This window comes from Anabrus simplex, chromosome 1, assembly GCF_040414725.1.
Source record: "Anabrus simplex isolate iqAnaSimp1 chromosome 1, ASM4041472v1, whole genome shotgun sequence".
Classification (NCBI taxonomy): Eukaryota; Metazoa; Arthropoda; class Insecta; order Orthoptera; family Tettigoniidae; genus Anabrus; species Anabrus simplex.
This window is the reverse complement of record NC_090265.1, coordinates 713,662,298-713,681,715: the sequence shown is the minus strand read 5'-3', so window position 1 is coordinate 713,681,715 and position 19,418 is coordinate 713,662,298. Positions and strand designations below refer to the sequence as shown.

At 39.5% G+C, this 19,418-nt stretch overlaps 1 protein-coding gene across 1 annotated transcript in view; it reads right to left on the bottom strand.

Annotated features, from left to right (window-relative positions):
* Positions 1 to 19,059, bottom strand: part of LOC136856745 (dynein intermediate chain 3, ciliary) — a 153,377-nt gene extending 134,318 nt beyond the window's left edge. Inside the window, exons 1-2 of the mRNA XM_067134833.2 lie at positions 18,748 to 19,059; positions 18,445 to 18,666 (exon numbers count right to left, since the gene is read on the bottom strand). Coding sequence (XP_066990934.2) covers positions 18,445 to 18,666; positions 18,748 to 19,059 — 534 coding nt within the window. The remainder of the gene's footprint in view (positions 1 to 18,444; positions 18,667 to 18,747) is intronic.
* Between the last annotated feature and the right edge of the window lie 359 nt (positions 19,060 to 19,418).

Genomic DNA, 19,418 nt, shown 5'->3' with positions numbered 1-19,418 from the left:
TATAAATTTTACGACTATCCATATTTTAATCTTTAAACTATTGTCCACCATTTCACTCACCATTTGTAACATCATCTTCACATTTATATTGAATTTAATTACAATCAGGTACCTGATTATTTAACTTTCAGTTTGAGATATAGACTGATGATGCTCTTAATTAAAGAGCAAAACATGTCCCTACAGTTTTAATTCTCTTTTTAAATTCTTTTTATGTATTGAAAAGGTGGAACAAATAAACTTTCATATTTATTTGACTTTATGATTCATCATCGCTGAGCCAAAACTACTGGACATAAAGAAATTAAATTTTGAGCATACATATATATTACAATGTAGGTGCTTGCTAAGGGAGGATTCTTGGATATTCCATTGCTAAGTGGGTGAAAAGGGGGATGCATTTTTTAAATGAGTGTATCTATATCTCAAAACTTTAAAAGTTTACAGATGTAAAAATTGGTATTTTGAATCTCCTTTAAAAATAAAGAAACATGTATGTTTTTGTTGTCAGAAAATCCCATTAGGAGGGGTGAAAAGGGTGAAAATGTAGTTGAATGCCTTTAATGAGGATACTTATACCTCAGAAACTGAAGATATTACAGACCTGAAAATTGGTATTTGGAATCTCCTTTAAAAAATAAAAAACGTATTTCTTTTGTTTTTGGAAAATCCAATTGATGGGGGTTAAACAGGAGTGACAAATGGGGTGAATTTTTGAAACGTAAAAATTGGTATTTGGAATCTCCTGTAAACGTAAAGAAACACAGGTGATTTGTTTTCGGAAACTCCACGTAAGGGGAACTAAAAAGGGGATGAAATTGTAAAATGAGCTTGTCTACAGTATGTATTTTTTGTTTTCGGAAAAACCACTTAGGTGACATGAAAATTGGTATTTGGATCTCCTTTAAAAACAAAGAAAAATGCATTTTTGAAGGAAAATCATCTTGGGGGGGGGACGGGAGGTGAAAAAGAGTTGAATTCCTTTTATGACACATATCTAAAAAACTGAAAATGTTACAGTCATGATAATGGCATTTAGAAGATCCTTTACTAATAAAGAAACAAGTTTTTTTTTTTTTTTTTTTTTTGAAAATTCACTTAAAGGGGAGGGGGATAGATAGATAGATAAGGAATGGGTGAGCCCTGCCTTCGCAGGGCTCCACACGTAGGTCTATGAAGATCCTTTGTGTCCCTTAAACAGGTTTGCTTAGTTCGGCCCTAGTGCTCCTATAAAGGATACCAGTGTCCGGATGTTGGCATTCCTGATGTCTTCCAGGCTCACAAAATGTGAGCCAAGATATCGATGTCAAGTGCTTGCAAGAACCTCGCACTGACACAACACATGCGCGGAGGTCTCTTCCTACCGCATCTTCTACACATCGGATCTTGACTGATTTTCATGATGTGTAGGTGTCTCTGTAAGGTATTGTGGCCTATCAACAGTCCAACTACCATTCGCATTCTGGTCCTATTCAAATTTATCAGGACCTTTTTATAACTTTGCCTAGGCCCTTTGATAAGTTCACGTGCCTGCCTTGTTATTGTTAACCTCTTCCAAATGTCTAAGTGAGACTGGTTTGTCCACTGGGATATTACCAGTTTCACACTTCGGAGTGACACTCCTATGAAAGGACCTTCTGAGCCTTGTTTCGCTAGTTTGTCAGCTTCTTCATTTCCACTGATTCCTGTGTGCCCAGGGACCCATAATAGGGTAACTGGGCTAAGTTCACAAAGCTGATCTAACATCCTTTGGCACTCCCATACTATTTTTGATGCTGTTCTAACTGTGCATAGTGCTTTTAACGCTGCCTGGCTATCACTGCAAATGGTGATGCATCTTCTATGTCCAGGTATGTTCCATACATATACAGCACAGGCCAGTATTGCATATACTTCGGTCTGGAAAACAGTAGCATATTTACCCATGGGAAGGGAGAACCTTGTCTTAGGCCCCCAGACCCCGGTGCCTGTGCCCGTCTCCGTCTGCGAGCCATCTTTGTACCATGTACAGACCCCAGCATCCGTGGCCCACTCCTCCCTTGTGGGTATCACCACTGTGAACTTATAATTCAGATTAAAACTAGGCTTCATCAGGTCCCCGATCATCACTGTCGTAGGGCAGGTCTGGTGAAGCCTTGTAAGAATAAAAGCATGACCTCTATGAATATTCTTGAAGGACCATCCTCCGAGTGACCAGAGACGGTAAGCACTCATACCCGCTATTTCCTTAACATATAAATGTAAGGGGGGAAGACAAAGGATGACCTCCATTGCACATAATGATGTAGTATCCAGTGCCCCTGTTATTCCTAGATATGCAAGTCTTTGGACACTGTTTAACTTGGTGGTCACAGTTTTACTCTCTGAACCTGGCCACCAGACTAAAGATGCGAAGGTGATCATGGGCCGTACAATAGAAATATAGAGCCACTGGACCACCCTAGGTCTTAGGCCCCAAGTCTTTCCGATGGCCCTGCGACAGGCCCACATAATCGTGCGAGCCTTATCCACCTTATGGTCTATATGTTTCTTCCAACTCAGTCTTGCCTCAAGGATTACCCCTAGGTACTTAACTGAGGTTGTCTTAACTAATTTTTTTTCCAAATAGGAAAGGCTCTGACAGTCCGTCTAGCCTCCTCCTCCTGGTAAATACCACGAGCTCTATCTTGTCGGGATTAACCGACAAGTCCATGTTGTGGCACCATCTTTCCACCCTGCGTAGGGAGCTCTGTACGAGCTCTGAAACCATATTGGGGAAATTTCCCACCGCCATCAGGCTAATGTCATTTGCATAGCCTTGGGCATAAATTCCTCCAACATTTAACCTGGTAAGTAGTTCATCCACTACCAGACATCTTAATGTTGGTGATAATACTCCTCCCTGTGGACACACCCTGTCTATATTAGCTCTCAACATTACTGTGTTGAGTTGAGAGGGGGCGGGGGAGTGTGAAAGGAAGTGAAAAAAAGTGAATTATTTTTATGGGGATACTTACATCTCAAAACTGAAGGTAAGAGACATGAACATTGGTATTTCCTTCAAACATAAAGAAACACACCTTCTTTTCTTTTAGGGGGGGGGGTAAATCATTTTAACAGTGATGGGGTGAAAAAGGAGTTGAGACCAATTGATTTTACTGTTCATTCATAATGTACTTGATTCTGATCATAAACCGATCATTTTTAATCTTTCCTGGATTCATTTTCAAGAACTGTCTTTTCCTTTGGAGAACTTAAAGTTAGATTACAGTAGATTCTCCTGGCATATAAATACAAATTTAAACACATTTGAAATAAATGATAGGAATGATATTGACCATGCAATTGTTCACCTCTATAATAAGGTCAATAATGCACGGAAGTATATCATGCGTATCTCCATAAATCCTGCACACTTGCCTGCGCACGACTATGGTGCTGGTCACATTGTCAGCAATGACAATGGCAGAAGATGTAATTTACCGCTAAGTAGCAGTCTTGCATCTTGCTGTGGGGTCCAGAATATCAGTTATAATGATAATGATGATAATAATAATAATAATAATAATAATAATAATAATAATAATAATAATAATAATAATCCAAATTCAAATAATATCACCCACCCTAATAATAATAATGTTCTGGACCATAGTCCAAATGTGCGGACCACGCTGGAAACGGGTCCTGGCCGGGTAATGACTACGAATGCAGTCTGGCCGTGGGTTCAGTACCGCCAAGGCACCCAAGACGACACCATGCCGTATCTCCTCAAGGATTTGATCCATATTAAAAATGCTTATCGGAAAAGATGGCAAAGATTTAGGGACGCAACTGACCGGGCGGAATACCTGGACATAGCCCGGTAAGTACAAAATCGATTGCTGGAAAGAAAGATTGAAAAATGGGAGGAACTTCGCTGTAATCTCTCAGAGAATGAGTCAGATTGCAAATTTTGGCAGATTCTCTCAGAAAACGAATCAGATCGCGAATTTTGGCGGATTATGTATGAAAGGTTAGGCATTCAATTATAAATTTCAGTATAATACCGTAGCGAAGCATGGGTATCTTGCTAGTTATTAAGAATAAAAGAAGATAGAGATAAAAGAAAAGAAGATGTGTATGATGAATAAAGGTAGTTCAATGAACAGTGTAAACCTGTCTGACAGAAAGCAGAAGCACGTCTCATGCTTTTTCTGTATATGAGACAACTGACAGTGAACACCATAAAATTCTCTGAGAGAATATGATATTCTTCCTGCAATCTTTCTGCATGCCTTATGCAATCTGCCCAAGTGGAAGTTGTAATGATCACCTCGTTCATGAGTCTGTCGACATGTGTTGTCTAGCACTTAGACTGAAGAATGTTGGTAGTGTGAAAACAGTTGGTTCTTGGTTCTGTAGGAACTTGCCTAGATCTGGACCTTGTGCCGTAAAACTTAAAAATGAGCTTTGTCTCGTCCTTCTGCAAAAAAATTGATTTGCGCCTAGATTAGCTATTGGGCAAGTGGCCCCAATATAACACTGAAGCTTAATTTTGAAAAATCCTTTCTTAATGCACCTCTAGTGCAGATGATGTTCCTAATTTCAGCTTTCTAGGTATTTTGGATCCTCCTGAAGTTATCACCACCTTGATGTCCGCCTCTGTAGTGTAACGGTTAGTGTTATTAGCTGCCGTCCTCGGGGGCCCAGGTTCGATTCCCGGTACTGCCAGAAATTTAAGAATGGCAGAAGGGCTGGTATGTGACTGAAGTGGTATGCGCAGCTCACCTCCATTAGGGGGTGTGCCTGAAAAGAGCTGCACCACCTCGGTATGAGGATACGAGTTTGCACCACCTTGACAAAGGCAAAATACATTTTTCTGGGTGTTTGGAGGCTTACGTGTTCAAATGATCCTTAGAGTTATGCTGGTGGGCGCACATGCTCCTGATAGGGCCACCCAAGCCGGACAGGTCTAAGGTGATGATCCAGACTAAGAGTGATACCCTGGTCCTCCAGGTTGGGGGTTGGACGTAGGATTAACTCTCCTATCTCATAAAAAGACAAACGTTACGGATACCTTAAGACATACTACAGGAAAAGCGGATAACTTGGTGATGACCCGGCAAGAAAAACAGCTTAAGAGAAGGAAAAATGATACCATAGTAGCAACGTGGAATATAAGGACATTAAAGAGACCTGGCGAGTTGAAGGAATTAAGGAATGAACTGGATAAGTATGGAGTGAAGATAGCAGCATTGCAGGAACTAAGATGGAAGGGGCAAGGGATGACAGAGGTGCCAACCTTTGAAATGGCTTTTCCGTAATCCCCCTCCCCTACCCTCTGAAAAATTCTGGAGTCAAATCCAAAGCACACTCATCCCTTCTGGATAATAAAACCCTCTATGCCCTTCCCGACGGCAATCTAATCTAAAATATATCCTATTACACAATAAATTTGCACATTACGAGTTAGTTCTGTCATAAAATATTCTTTGTAACTTGTTTTCCATGCAGCAGGTGCTTTTGTTTGGGATTTTTCTCACAGCATCCTTCCCACTGTGAGGACATTTTCACCTTATGAGCAATAAGCGATTCCAGTTTAGATGTCATTTTTGTAGGCCTAAAGTGCTTCTTTTCTTTCCTATTAACACTGAATACTCTTTCTGTAGAAGACTTACTGTCAGGTACACTTAATACTGCAATAATATAAGATTCCAGTTTTCGGTGAAGAATTCACAATGAATTTCACGGCGCTCACAGGTAGCAAAAGAAGTGATAATCGAATAAGTATCGTTGCCAACTCACAAGGATTGAAGCTAAGAGAGTCGAGTACTAATGCTCAAAAAGATTCATTTTTTCTTGTTTCCTTACTTTTTCCATAGAAATATTTTCGTTCTAATGTTGTGTTTCTGTAATAATATACCCTTTGACCGCAATGCCATAATCGTGAGGAGAAATCCATAATAATTACGGATAATCCGTTATAGTTGGCACCTCTGGGATGATAATGTCTGGCCAACATAACCTTATGTACAGTGGAGGAGAAGAAGGCATTAATGGCACAAGATCCCTCATACAAAAGTCTGTAAAGCAAAGTATTACCAACTTTACTGCAATCAACAATAGGATGTGCTCTTTGAGACTTCGGAAAAAATTCTTCAATGTTACAATGTTTTGTGTGTATGCCCCTACAGAGGAGGCAGATGAGGAGGAAAAAGATGCATTTTGCACCAAATTGGAGGAAGAAGTTAACAAAGTTCAAAGACATGATGTGTAAATGATCCTTGGAGATCTAAATGCAAAGATTGGGAGACAAGAGATGTATAAACACATAGTAGGGAAAGAAAGCTTGCACAAAGTCAGTAATGATAATGGTTTGAGACTGACTGACTTTGCGAGTGGGAAGCAGATGATAATCAAAAGTACTTTGCACCCGCGGAAAAACATAAAGAAGGAGACATGGATATCACCAGATGGTGTAACAAGAAATCAAATAGACCATGTTATCATAGACAGGCGGCATGCACCAGACATCACGGATGTTAGAAGTTGTAGAGGAGCTGATGCTGATTCAGACCATTATCTTGTAAGAATAAAATACAGACAAAAATAGATTTGGTAAGGACAGAAAAAGTAAGAAGAAAGAAAAAGCATAATGTAGAGGGTCTTAAAAATGAGGAATTGCAAGAGAAATATGAGAAGAAAATAGCAGAATCTTTAGAAATAAGAAAGGAGTTATGGGAGAAAGGAGAAGTGGAAAGTAAGTGGGAGATACTGAGAACAACTATCAGTGAAGTTGCAGATGATACTTTTGGAAAGAAGGAACATGTAAAGAGAGCAGAATGGTTTGATGATGAATGCTTAACGCTAATTCAAGAGAGGAATGAAGCTAGGGATAGAATGCTTCAAAGGAGACAAGGCAAACAGTGGAAGAGTACAGAGAAAAGCAGAGAAGAGCCAATAAGATATGTACACCCAAAAAAAGAGAGAAGCTTTTGAGAGAAATAGAATCAAAAACCTGGATGAAATGAAGGATGGAAATGAGGTACGAAAGTTTTATGAGAGAACAAATGGTCTGAAGAGAAGATTTCAACCAAGGGCTAATATCTTTAAGGACGATGATGGAAATCTAATTGGTGACAAACGCAAAGGGCTCAAAACCTGGCAGGAGTATTTTTCAAGGTACTCAATGGAAATAATGAGGATGATAGAGAAGAGGAAAACATCAGTGATGATGGGGAAGAAAGAAAATCAAATGAAGAGTTAATAGAGCAGCCATATTTAAAAGGGGTCAGCATAGCAATTAAAGCATTAAAGAACAACAAAGCCCCAGGTGAAGATGGGATGGAGACAGAACTGTTGAGAGATGGGGAGAAGGAGTAGAGAAGGTTGTTCATGAGTTGATAAAGGAGGTTTGGATGAAGGAGGAAAATGCCCAAGGATTGGGCAGTGGGCATAATATGTCCAATACATAAGAAAGGAGATAAGGCAGCATGTGGAAATTACTGAGGGATTACTTTGCTGAATGGAACTTACAAGGTTTTCAGTAAGACATAAGCCTCAAGACTGGAACTATGGATGGAAAGGATGCTAGGGGATTACCAAGCAGGTTTTAGAAAAAATTGCTCAACACAGGATCAGATTTTTATATTGCAAAAATTACTGGAGAAGTTTTATGAGTATAATAAGCAGCTGCACCAGCTGTATTTTGACTTTAAACAGGCATACGACAGTCAAGATAGAGGCAAAATTTATAAAATTATGAGAGAGTTTGGAATCCTGAGGAAATTAGTTAGATTTACAGAAACGACCGTGAAAACAACAGTATCCGAGGTGAGAGTGGAACAGAATCTGTCAGAGGAATTTTTAGTTAAAGGGCTGAGACAAGGGATGTTCTCTTCACACTCCTATTCAATTTAGTACTGGAAAAAGTAATACACCAACTACCCATCAATCCAGGGGGAACTATCCTTAATAGATTAGTACAAGTGATAGCATATGCTGATGATGTGGCAATTATTGCACAAAATGAAAGAGCTCTTGAAGAGAACTATGCTTTGCTAGAAGAGAAAGCACAGGGCTTGGGGCTACAAGTGAATATAAATAAAACAAATTATATGAAGATGGGAGATACAGAGGGAGCAAAAAGAAGGACCACAGTGAGAATACATGGGAAGGAATATCAAAACATTGCATCTTTCAAATATCTAGGCTCAATAATAGCTGCAGACAATAAAACTTCTATGGAAATACAGGAAAGTGGGAACTGATGCTTTTACGCCTTGGAATATATGTTTAAATCCAGGAATGTCAGTAGGAACAAATAGCTTAATATGATAATAGTGGAAACTCCTGCGAGAAACTGGCGACACCACTTCTGTGTGCCATCTAGCGGTTTGAGAGGCTAACTACTCTTGCTACTGCTGTCAGCTGTGCATGCCAGAAGTGTCTTATTCGTATTTCAGATAGTTTTGTGCTTGTTATGTATCACGATTTTGGATATGGCAGGAAGAGGAGTTATTTGTGCTATGTATGGGTGTTTTAATTACAGAAGGCAAAGTGATCGCAAGTCATTTTACAGATTTCCAAACAACAAAGTGCTGTGAGTATAGGTCTACCTGTTAATGTTTTTACATGTCTGTATTTGTTTTTTCTATTTATGAGAACATACTTTCTTTAAAGTATTGTTATGATTAAACCTATGCATTTAATCGATTTTTAGGTGTACTCAGTGGGTTGTGAAGAGCAGATTTAGATGAAATTCTGAGGACCAAAGGACCAGAACATTTAAATAAAAGCTATGTAGTGTGCTCGGACCATTCACAGAAAAGGATTTCAGAAACAAAAATCTCTTAAGCCAAGGGTAGGTATATAATATTATATTTTCTTCTAGTTTTGCGTATGAACTTGCTTGAAGTACAAACATTGCATTTTTCCATCATTATAACTTGTATCACTAGTGAATGCCTGATTATTAAATCTTTATGTTTATTACAGAATCTGGCCAGATGCAGTGCCATCACTGTTATGCCACAATGTCAAACAGACAAACTTGAGGAGTAGCCCGAAGAAAAGGAAATGAGAGCATGAATCTACCCCAGAAATTTCAGATGAGTTACCGGTACCAACAGAAAGTGCAGTCCAGGAAGATGATAAAGTGCCCGCAGAAGAGAGACTGAGTAAATGCTGTTCAAACTTAATGTTGAAATATAGGAATTCTCAGAAGTTGCTATCCAAGTACAGATCAGTGAATAAAAGTTTGAGAAGAAAATTGTGTGTGTTGCAGAAAAATCAGTCAAAGTATAACTGTGAGAAAAGTGTTGTGGATAACAGTGTTGCTCAGAACTTTATAAATTTTCAACTAAATCAAGGGAACCGTAAAGCTCAGGGTCGAAGATATTCAAGTACTGACAAAAGTTTTGCCTTAGCTTTGCATTATTGTTCACCAAAGTCATACAAGTTCATGCAAAAGAATTTTTCTTTGCCAAGTACCAGGTCATTAAGAAGCTGGTTACAAAATGCTCAAGTGGAACCTGGAGTAAATAAAATGGTTCTAAGCTTGCTGGAAATAAAAACTAAGAAAATGAGAAGGGAGGAGACGGTTATTTCACTGGTATTTGATGAAATTTCTATCAAGTCATCACTGTCGTATGATCCTCAGAAGGATCAGCTGGAGGGCTATGAAGATTTTGGTGTTGATACTCCTGTACAGCCGATCACTGCTCCCATGCGTCAACAATGTAACCAGGCTATGGTATTCATGATTAAAGGTTTGTACCTCAATTACAAACAAATAACTGGGTACTTCCTAACAAACAATGCTATGGCAGAACACTACATCAAAGAGCTGGTGCTATTTATTGTCAGTCAACTTCAGGCAATAGGGTTAGTCCCTAAAGCAGTTGTGTGTGATCAAGGGAGTAATAACATGAATGTGAGGAAACTGTTAGGTGTTACTGCAGAGAAGCCATTCATTGAGGTAAATGATGAGAAAATTTATTTTTTTCATGATCCACCTCACTTAATCAAGTCAGTGAGAAACAATCTGAAAAAGTATGACTTTGTTTCTAGTGGTAAAATATGTAGTTGGTCTCACATAAGAGAATTTTACAACAAGGACTCAAAAATGATTCCAAGGTTAGCCCCAAAGTTAACAAAGAAATGTATCACACTTCCCCCCTTTTCAAATATGAGGGTATGTTTATCCACCAGGGTCCTCAGCCATTCTGTAGCTTCTGGAATGCTAGTTCATGTGTCGTTCAATTCTTTGCAATCAAGTGCTGCAAACACTGCAGAGTTTATAGAAATGTGTGATACTTTGTATGATATTTTTAATTCTTCAAGTACCGGGTGAGTTGGCCGTGCGCATAGAGGCGCGCGGCTGTGAGCTTGCATCCGGGAGATAGTAGGTTCGAATCCCACTATCGGCAGCCCTGAAGATGGTTTTCCGTGGTTTCCCATTTTCACACCAGGCAAATGCTGGGGCTGTACCTTAATTAAGGCCACGGCCGCTTCCTTCCAACTCCTAGGCCTTTCCTATCCCATCGTCACCATAAGACCTATCTGTGTCGGTGCGACGTATAGCCCCTAGCAAAAAAAAAAAAAATTCTTCAAGTCTCAGTAGCCCTAAAGAGTACAGAAGACCCTTAAGCAATGACTCAGGGCATATGAAAAAGCTGGATGAAATTTGTGATTGTCTAAAACAACTCAAAGTTTTAAATAACCAACTCTGTATTCAGGGTTGGATAGACAATATTTCTCCACTGAAGCTATTGTGGTCTGAATTATATAGTGATTATGGTTTTCATTATTTGCTAACAAGGAGACTCACACAGGACTGCACTGAAAACATTTTTTCCATTATCAGAGCAAGAGGAGGTAACAATGTAACCCCAGATGCAACAAAATTTTGCAGTGCCGTAAGGAGTGTTATGATAAATCAATTGCTCTGTGCTTCTCATGACAGCAATTGTGAATCTGATGTTGCAGACTTTCTACTGACTCATAATGATGTGATGAAGTGCAATTTTGATGCTAATGTCACTCAACAGTGTGAGTTAAGTGATCAGGTAACTGATTATGACCATGATGTAATACAGGAAAATGCAGACCATTATGTCATGGGCTGGGCATGTAGCAAATTTCCCCATGCTGAGTGTAGGGATGTATCGTCATCTTATGATAATGATTATAGCATGGGAAACTTGCACATAGAAATGAAACAGTATGACAATTCTAAAATGATGTTTCCGAATATTTGTGGGGGAAAGTTAGGTGCTAAAATATCAAGAACATTTGAAGATAGTTTTTGTAAGTTTCTGTTAGAAAGCACAGATGGGATTAGAAGAAAACTGACTGACAGGTTTTTGTCATTGAATGAATATAGTGTAGGCATATGTAACAGCTGTGCAAAATTACTGACTGACAAGTACTTCAAAGTCCTTATAAAGGCATATGTGAATAGAACCAATGACTCAACAGTGAAAAATATTGCCTGTAAAAATACCAAGTTTAAAAAGATATTGCATATGTGATTTTCTCTTGAAGACTGTAGGCCCTAGTCATAACATGACGATCTAATGTTTAATTTGATAATACATTTGTTTTATTCCTATCACTGGTTCATTCAGATCAACATCAACCTTTTTCCTTCCCTATATTATGTTACAAGAACGACGCAAACGTCTTAAAATTTGTATTTTGTTGGGTTGGAAGTCGAAATGTGTAGTGTTTGAATAGCGCGTTATGTTAGTGTTCCCTGCGAGCCGCTAGATAACAGCACTACGTGCTGTCGCCACTGCTCTGCGTGCTAAGTGAGGAGAGTTTCCACTATTATCATATTAAGCTATTTGGTAGGAATAAGAAAATAAAAATATAAACATCAGTACTAAGACTTATAGTGATGTATGGCTCAGAATGCTGGGTGATGACTACTACAGAAGAACAGTGGCTGTTACGGTGGGAAAGGAAGATATTAGGAGCAGTTAGAGATCAGGATGGATGGAGAATGAGGAGAAATGCAGATCTGCAAGGAATGTTTGGCCAGCCAGATAATGTTGTTAAAATTAAGCAGGGAAGAAATGTTCAGAGAATGGCAGAAAAGAAGCCTTTATATGAAAACCAGAAGGCTGAGGAAGAGATGGATTTGTAATGCTGAGGACGACCTTAGAAAGACGGGAGTTAAATGCTGGAGAAGGAAAGCCGAGGACTGGGACGAATGGAGGCAGATGATTAAGGAGGCCAAGGACCTACATGGACTGTAGTGCCGACAAGTGAGCGAGTTCTTTTGGATCTGAAGATCTCGTGATTAGTGAATGGTATTTGGCTTTTGTTATACCTTATACCTAACAGTTATAAATTGACTGAGTCAAAACTGAAAAGAGGCTACAAATATCACAAAATAAATCTATCTATGTGAAGTACATCAGGTCAGCACATCCAAAATACAAAGTAAAATGTTGTTGTTCTTTAACAACAGTGAATTACCGAAACATACGTGAATACTGTCAGCCAGAATACTAACAGCAGTGCCAGAAGACTTAAAAAAGACACCAGATCTGAGAAACAAAATGGTAATCACTGAGCTAGCAAAGAGAAAGTGCATTTTTAGGGAACTTTTGGCAAAGGCTTATAAAATTATGAAGACATAAGTAATGGAAAGGAAAATACAAGTGTCAAATAAATATACATTTATTTTTTTGCAATTTGCTTTATATCGCACCGACACAGGTAGATCTTATGGCGACGATGGCGATATGAAAGGCCTAGGAGTTGGAAGGAAGCGGCCATGGCCTTAATTAAGGTACACCCCCAGCATTTGCCTGGTGTGAAAATGGAAAACCATGTTCCCAATGGGTGGGGGTGGTAGAATAACACCTATGGTATGCCCTGCCTGTCATAAGAGGCGACTAAAAGGGGCCCCAGGGGGTCTGTACTTTGGAGCATGGGTTGGCGACCACAGGGCCCTTAGCTGAGTCCTGGCATTGCTTCCACTTACTTGTGCCAGGCTCCTGACTTTCATCTATCCTATCCGACCTCCCTTGGTCAACTCTTGTTCTTTTCCGACACCGACGGTATTACATATGGAGGCCTGGGGAGTCTTTCATTTTCATGCCCTTTGTGGCCCTTGTCTTCCTTTGGTCGATACCTTCATTTTTCGAAGTGTCGGATCCCTTCCATATTTTCCCTCTGATTAGTGTTATATAAAGGATGGTTGCCTAGTTGTGCTTCCTCTCAAAACAATAATCACCACCACCTGGAAAACCATGGAAAACCATCTTCAGGATTGCCGACAGTGGGGTGCTAACCCACTATCTCTCGGATGCAAGCTCACAGCTGCATGGCCCTAAGCACACAGCCAACTCGCCCGGTAAAGTAATGTATAGAAAGGAACATGAAAAGGCACACATAATACATATAGGAGAAGAAAATAAGAATGGCCAGAGATTCATAGACTTGTGCAGCAATTTCAGATTGGTTATAGGCAGATCAATGTTTCCACATAATGACTGCCACAAGATCTCGTGGGTGTCACCTGATCTCCAGACAGTAAACAAACTTTTGGCAATAAGCAAAAGTTAGAGGCATTTACTCCTGGATGTGAGGAATAAATGTGGAGCAGATGCAGCGAGCGACCATCACCTTATCATCTATCAACAATAACTTATAGTCCACCTAGTCAACACTTATTACAATTTTTTATTGTTGGCTAAATGCCATACATGTCTCAAGAATCCATACGTTCTCTCCTTCAGTGGCTGTATAAACTTCCAAGCATTCTCAATAAAATAAAAAATTTATCAATGATCTACTTTAAAAAAGTATTTTGTCTAAAAACAAATGGTCTTGTAAAACTGAGGTATTCACTGTAACTGATATGTCTGTAAATGTTAATACCTGCAATTCCTCCAGTTAAGTACAATGTTCCCAATCACCAGGTTGTGGTCTGATGCAATGCCAGCTCCTGGGTATGTTTTGACTGCCTGGACATTGTTCCTGAACCTTCAGTTGATCAGGATGTAGTCAGTCTGGTTCCTGACTATGTTCCCTATGCTGTCTAGAGGCAACTTCCTCTCCCAGTCTGCACACCCAGCCCAAAATCTCCCACTGCTTCTCCTACTCTCCCCTCCCCTACCTCTGCATTGAAATCTGCAGCAATTTCTTGTCGGTGTTCAGGCTCTGCTCAAGATTATTCATATACTAATGTCATTTCATGCCATCTCTTCACTGACAGCTTGAAACTTACCACTTGTGATGTAGATGTTTGTACTAGCCATGCGTCTTGGTGGGTATGCTATTTACCAACTGATGAGCCCAACTTAGCACATCGGGGCGAAATGCTGGCAACCGGGAATGAGTTAGCTGGAAAATTTATAATGTCCAATAACGGATCATTTATATTGGTATTACTTACCACTTTGTCGAGCATCTCCTTACTCCCAATTCTTCCCAGCCCAAACTTGAATAAGACTCCAGCAGGCTAGTTGTTAAACTCTCCACGTGCACCACACGGATATTGCCACAGCATGGTTATCTTTCATTGCTAGTTCTTATCTCTTTACCTGATACCTTCATTCTCTTAGGGACTAGAATTCTTACTTTTCCCCTTTATAGTTTATGCTACAACAGACATAGAGGCTAATCTTACTGTTTTTCCATGTGAAACAACAATCACCACACCGAAGCAGTCAATGTTAGAGGCAGAAATATAGGAAACTGTGTACATGAATTGGAACATCAGGAGATCAATTTAAGTGACTGAACACTGTTTGTAAGTTTGGAGCCTCATTTACACATTGACAATATGATCAGTTGTGGATTTTTGTATTGACAAAAACCAACCATTTTTATCAGAATTTAAACTACATAGTAAATCTAACACAGTATGATACTCACCTGACCATTGGTGCCAACATTACCTCAGTGACTGAAGAAGAAGAACAGACTGAGGATGGTTTTGTGATTTTTGTTTATTTGTATACTAATGTCATTCCATGCCATCTCTCCATTGACAGCTCAAAACTTACCACTTGTGATATAGATGTTTGCACTAGCCATGCGTCTTGGTGGGTGTGCTATTTACCAACTGATGAACCCAACTTAGCACACTGGGGCAAAACGCTGGCAGCCGGAAATGAGTTAGCTGGAAAATTTATAATGTCCAATAACGGACCATTTATAATGGTATTACTTACCACTTAATCGAGCATCTCACCTCCTTGCTCCCAATTCTTCCCAGCCCAAATTTTAATCTGCTGTTAGCTCAACTTCTTAATCCTTGGATACTCACATAGGCTACAAGTGTAGCCCAGTCATTTATTTTGTTGTAGTACAGAGTATGTTGATACTCTCTACAGCTGCCTGTCACTGTTGCATTAACTGGCAAGTGTGTTTCCAGCTTGACTAGCCACACCATACAGGTGCCAGACGGATTAGAAGTGGTCTGGGCTACAATAATAGCCCACCCAAGCATTGCTGTTTCAGTACTGACAATGACCAGTCAAAGGAAATGTCGCCACACAGGTGGCCAAGTAGATGGTAAGATGAAAGTCAATGGAAGTCAATGGTTAGATGAAAGTAGTGATAGTATTGTTAGCGGTGATAGCGATGACAGTGAACAGGATATACTTAGTGGTGGTGGTGATTGTTTTAAGAGGAAGTACAACTAGGCAACCATCCTCTATATAACACTAATCAGAGAGAAACAACGGAAGAGATCCGACACTTCAAAAAATGAAGATATTGGCCAAAGAAAGGCAAAGGCCACGGAGGGCATGAAAATGAAAGACTCCCTAGACCTCGAGTGCTCTAACACCGTCGGGATCAGAAAAGAACAAAAGTTGACCAAGGGAGGTCGGATAGGATAGATGAAAGTGAGGAGCCTGGCACAAGCAAGTGGAAGCAATCCCAGGACTCAGCTGAGGGCCCCGTGGTCACCACCCCAAGCTCCCAAGTTGAGAGCCCCTAGAGCCCCCTTTAGTCGCCTCTTACGACAGGCAGGGTATACCGTGGGTGTTATTCTACTGCCTCCACCCACAGGGGGATAGGATATACGTAGGCCTAAACACAATCAAACTAAATCTGAAGAAGGTACAAGCAGTGAGGAAGATACCTCACCCAACTGTCCCACACAAATGACAATGCAGGCATCAGCAGCAATAATTCCAGATGATTCATTGCAAAGGACAATTTCAAGTGGCTAAAGGATCATCCAGATACTAATGTGCATACAAAAGCCCATAATATTATCATGCACTTTCCTGGCCTTAAGGGAATTGCTCGTACTGTGAAAACTGAACTTGAATTCTTAGAAATTTTTATAGATCACAATGTAATACAAATGATAACCACAGTGAAAAATATGTATATAAGTGAATTAAGAGACAAGTTGGAACATGATCGTGATACAAAATGTACCGATACTACAGAAATATGTGCTTTGGTAGGCATTCTCTAAGTGGATGTCTAAGCAGTAACAGGAAGAAGAGTAAGCAAGTGTGGGATAACTCCAAATGATCTAATGTGGAAGCTTGCTATCTAGCAATGAATGAGAAGAGATTGCACTTCCTAATGCAATGTCTTAGGTTGACGACATTAGAGACCACCAAGGTAGGAGAAGCATTGATAAACTAGCTCTTATCAGGGAACTATTTGAATTTTTTGTGCAGAATTTTCAGTGTTTTTATGCATCAAGTGAATACTGTACAGAAGATGAGCCATTGTTGACATTCCGTGGAAAGTGTCCCTTCAGAGGATATATGTCTAAGAAGCCTGCTAAGTACGGAATCAAGGTTTTTGCTTTAGTGTGTGCTAAAACTAGTTACATCGTAAATCTCGAGGTGTATGTAGGGACACAACCAGATGGTCTAATGCTTCACAGGATGTAGTGATGAAAATGGTTGAACCTATACAAGGAAAACCAAAACTTAACAGGGGACAATTGGTTCACGTCCATACCACTGACACAGAAGTTATTCGAAGAGAAGAAACTAACTTAAGTGGGAACAATCAGGCAAAATAAGCTTGAAATTCCGCAGGAGTTTAGACTTAATAAAAACAGAGAACTAAACAGATCTCTCTTCAGATTTCATGGGCCTATGGCACTATTGCCCAAAGGAAAAGAAGACTATTCTCTTGCTTTCTTCTATGCATCACGACAGTGTTATTGATACCAAAACAGGTGACTTGAAGAAACCTATTATTGGAACATTTTATAACAGAACCAAAGATGGAGTGGATACTGTTGAATAGTTGTGTGCTAAATATGATACTGCGTGTAACACCAAATGCTGGCCAATGGCATTCCTTTTTGATTTGTTGAACATCAGTAGGCTACATACAGTAAATGCCTTGTGTGTTTTCTCGGCCAATGATAAATATAAGAAAGTACGCAGGTATTCATTTCTTGAAGCAGTCACATGGGACTTGATAAGGCCACAAATATCTTCGAGGTCAGAAGTAAAATCAATTCCAGTTTCTCTTCGAAAATGTGCCAAGTTTCTTCTAGGAACTGATATTTCTGTTGTTCGTCCTTTAGCTGACCAAGAAGATCACATAGGAATATGCTTCTTGTGTGGACAAGGGAGGGATAAATCAATAAGGAAGAGCTACGAAAAGTGCTACAGAAAGGTCTGTCCGAATCATTCTATGTGTATTTGCGCAGAGTGCTTCAGTGAAGATGAACTGTGAAGTGTGATCATGCTTATTGAGTTTTCGGTCAAAATGTATAGGCCACAAAGGCAAAAATTGAAAAACAATTGGAGGATATATTTTTAAAGTGCTAAAATTCCTTAAAATGCTCACAGAAACTCCAAGACAGTTTTTTAAACTGATATTTTTATTTCTTTAAATGCAAGTATATTCTAATGTTGGTAGTTGGGTACATATACAAATATATTTAAAAGCTCTAATTCTTTTATTTCTGTTTCCATGGTAGAATTCTCGTAGTGTGAGATGTACTCAAATCTTTCTTCAAGGATTTTTATTTCCCCTTCTCAATAAAAGAAAATCCTACATATGGTCTTCAAATTTGGCTTAAAATTTGATATTTAAGATATTATTACCAAATAAACCTAAAAATAGCACGAACGAGTCATTCAGATTGAAATTCTGTTTGGGTTATTTATGTAGCCTCCGCGAGTACGCTGAGTCTATTCCTAGCGTGAGTGACCGAAGATTAATAATATATTTATTTTATAATAATAATAATCTGTGGCCTCCGAAAGGGCCTGACACAAGTCTTTCCAGTTTACGCCATAGGCTATAAACGATCTGCCCGTATGTGAGGAAGGGGCCCTACTTATAATTAATTTTAATGATGACGCCCCTCGACCCATCAGAATGAATCAATGAAGGTTAAATTCCCCGACTCGGCCGGGAATCGAACCCGCGACTAAACGTCAGTACCGGTACCCTAACTATTTTGCCATGGAGCCGGGCAACTTTTTAATGAAATGAAAGGATCGCCTTCTAATTATTGTCTCATCGAGCAAAACAGCCAGACTGTTTATTAATGAAGAGGAGTTCCGTAGCTGAACGACTTACGTGTGACAACTGCAGTACTGTGTGTATATACATCTCGTCCTTTTCAACTTTCTTTCTAAACCTTAGTGTCTGCTCCACATCTAGAGGATTTATATCTCTTGACCATCCACCTTCCACATGATTTATTCCACGGTCTGCGTACACTGCTCGCTCCGTATTCAACTGAAAGTAGGAATGTTACTATTTTACACTACGCTTTTGAAGTTTTACCTCCATGAACAATGTAATTTTTAACATTTTTACCTCATGTTCAGCCCAAATTTTTCCAACTTGAACAGATGCATTGACAGGATTTTTAAGCATATATTCTTCGAATAAAGCCTTATTTGGTTGTATATTCTGTTGTAGCCTGGGGCCTTCATCATCAAATAAACATTGTCGTCCAAACTCACTCCTCTTCTTCGTATAAATATATTGTTTTTCATGAGTCATTGTGCCGTTCAAAGAAACCGGTCCTCTAAAGTACAATATAAAAATATGCGACGCACTTCCTCCACGTGTATGACTATTATTTACTTTGTTGTCATGGAAACAAACTGACAATCCACAAATCATAAGTCATTATAAAACCGTTGCCTACGTGATCAGTAAAAGGCCTCCGCATGGCAGCTTACACAGCGTGAAATCACCGCCGTCTCGATCCTCTTATACTGCCTGCTCTATGCCACTAGTTTAACACAGGAAGGCGCGACTACCAATAGTTCTCCAAATGGCCGTAAGAGTGCAGCAGTAGACGCACAATCTTCGCTGTCGGTATTCGCTGTATTATTGGTGCATGAATGTGCGTGAAAACCTGAGTTATTTTGTACAATGAGTAAACGTGTCTGGTCACTTTCGTTCGTACAAGATATATTTTGAATAGAACCGTGAAATGAATTAATCATGTTATGTTTATAGATATTTCAAAAGTGATT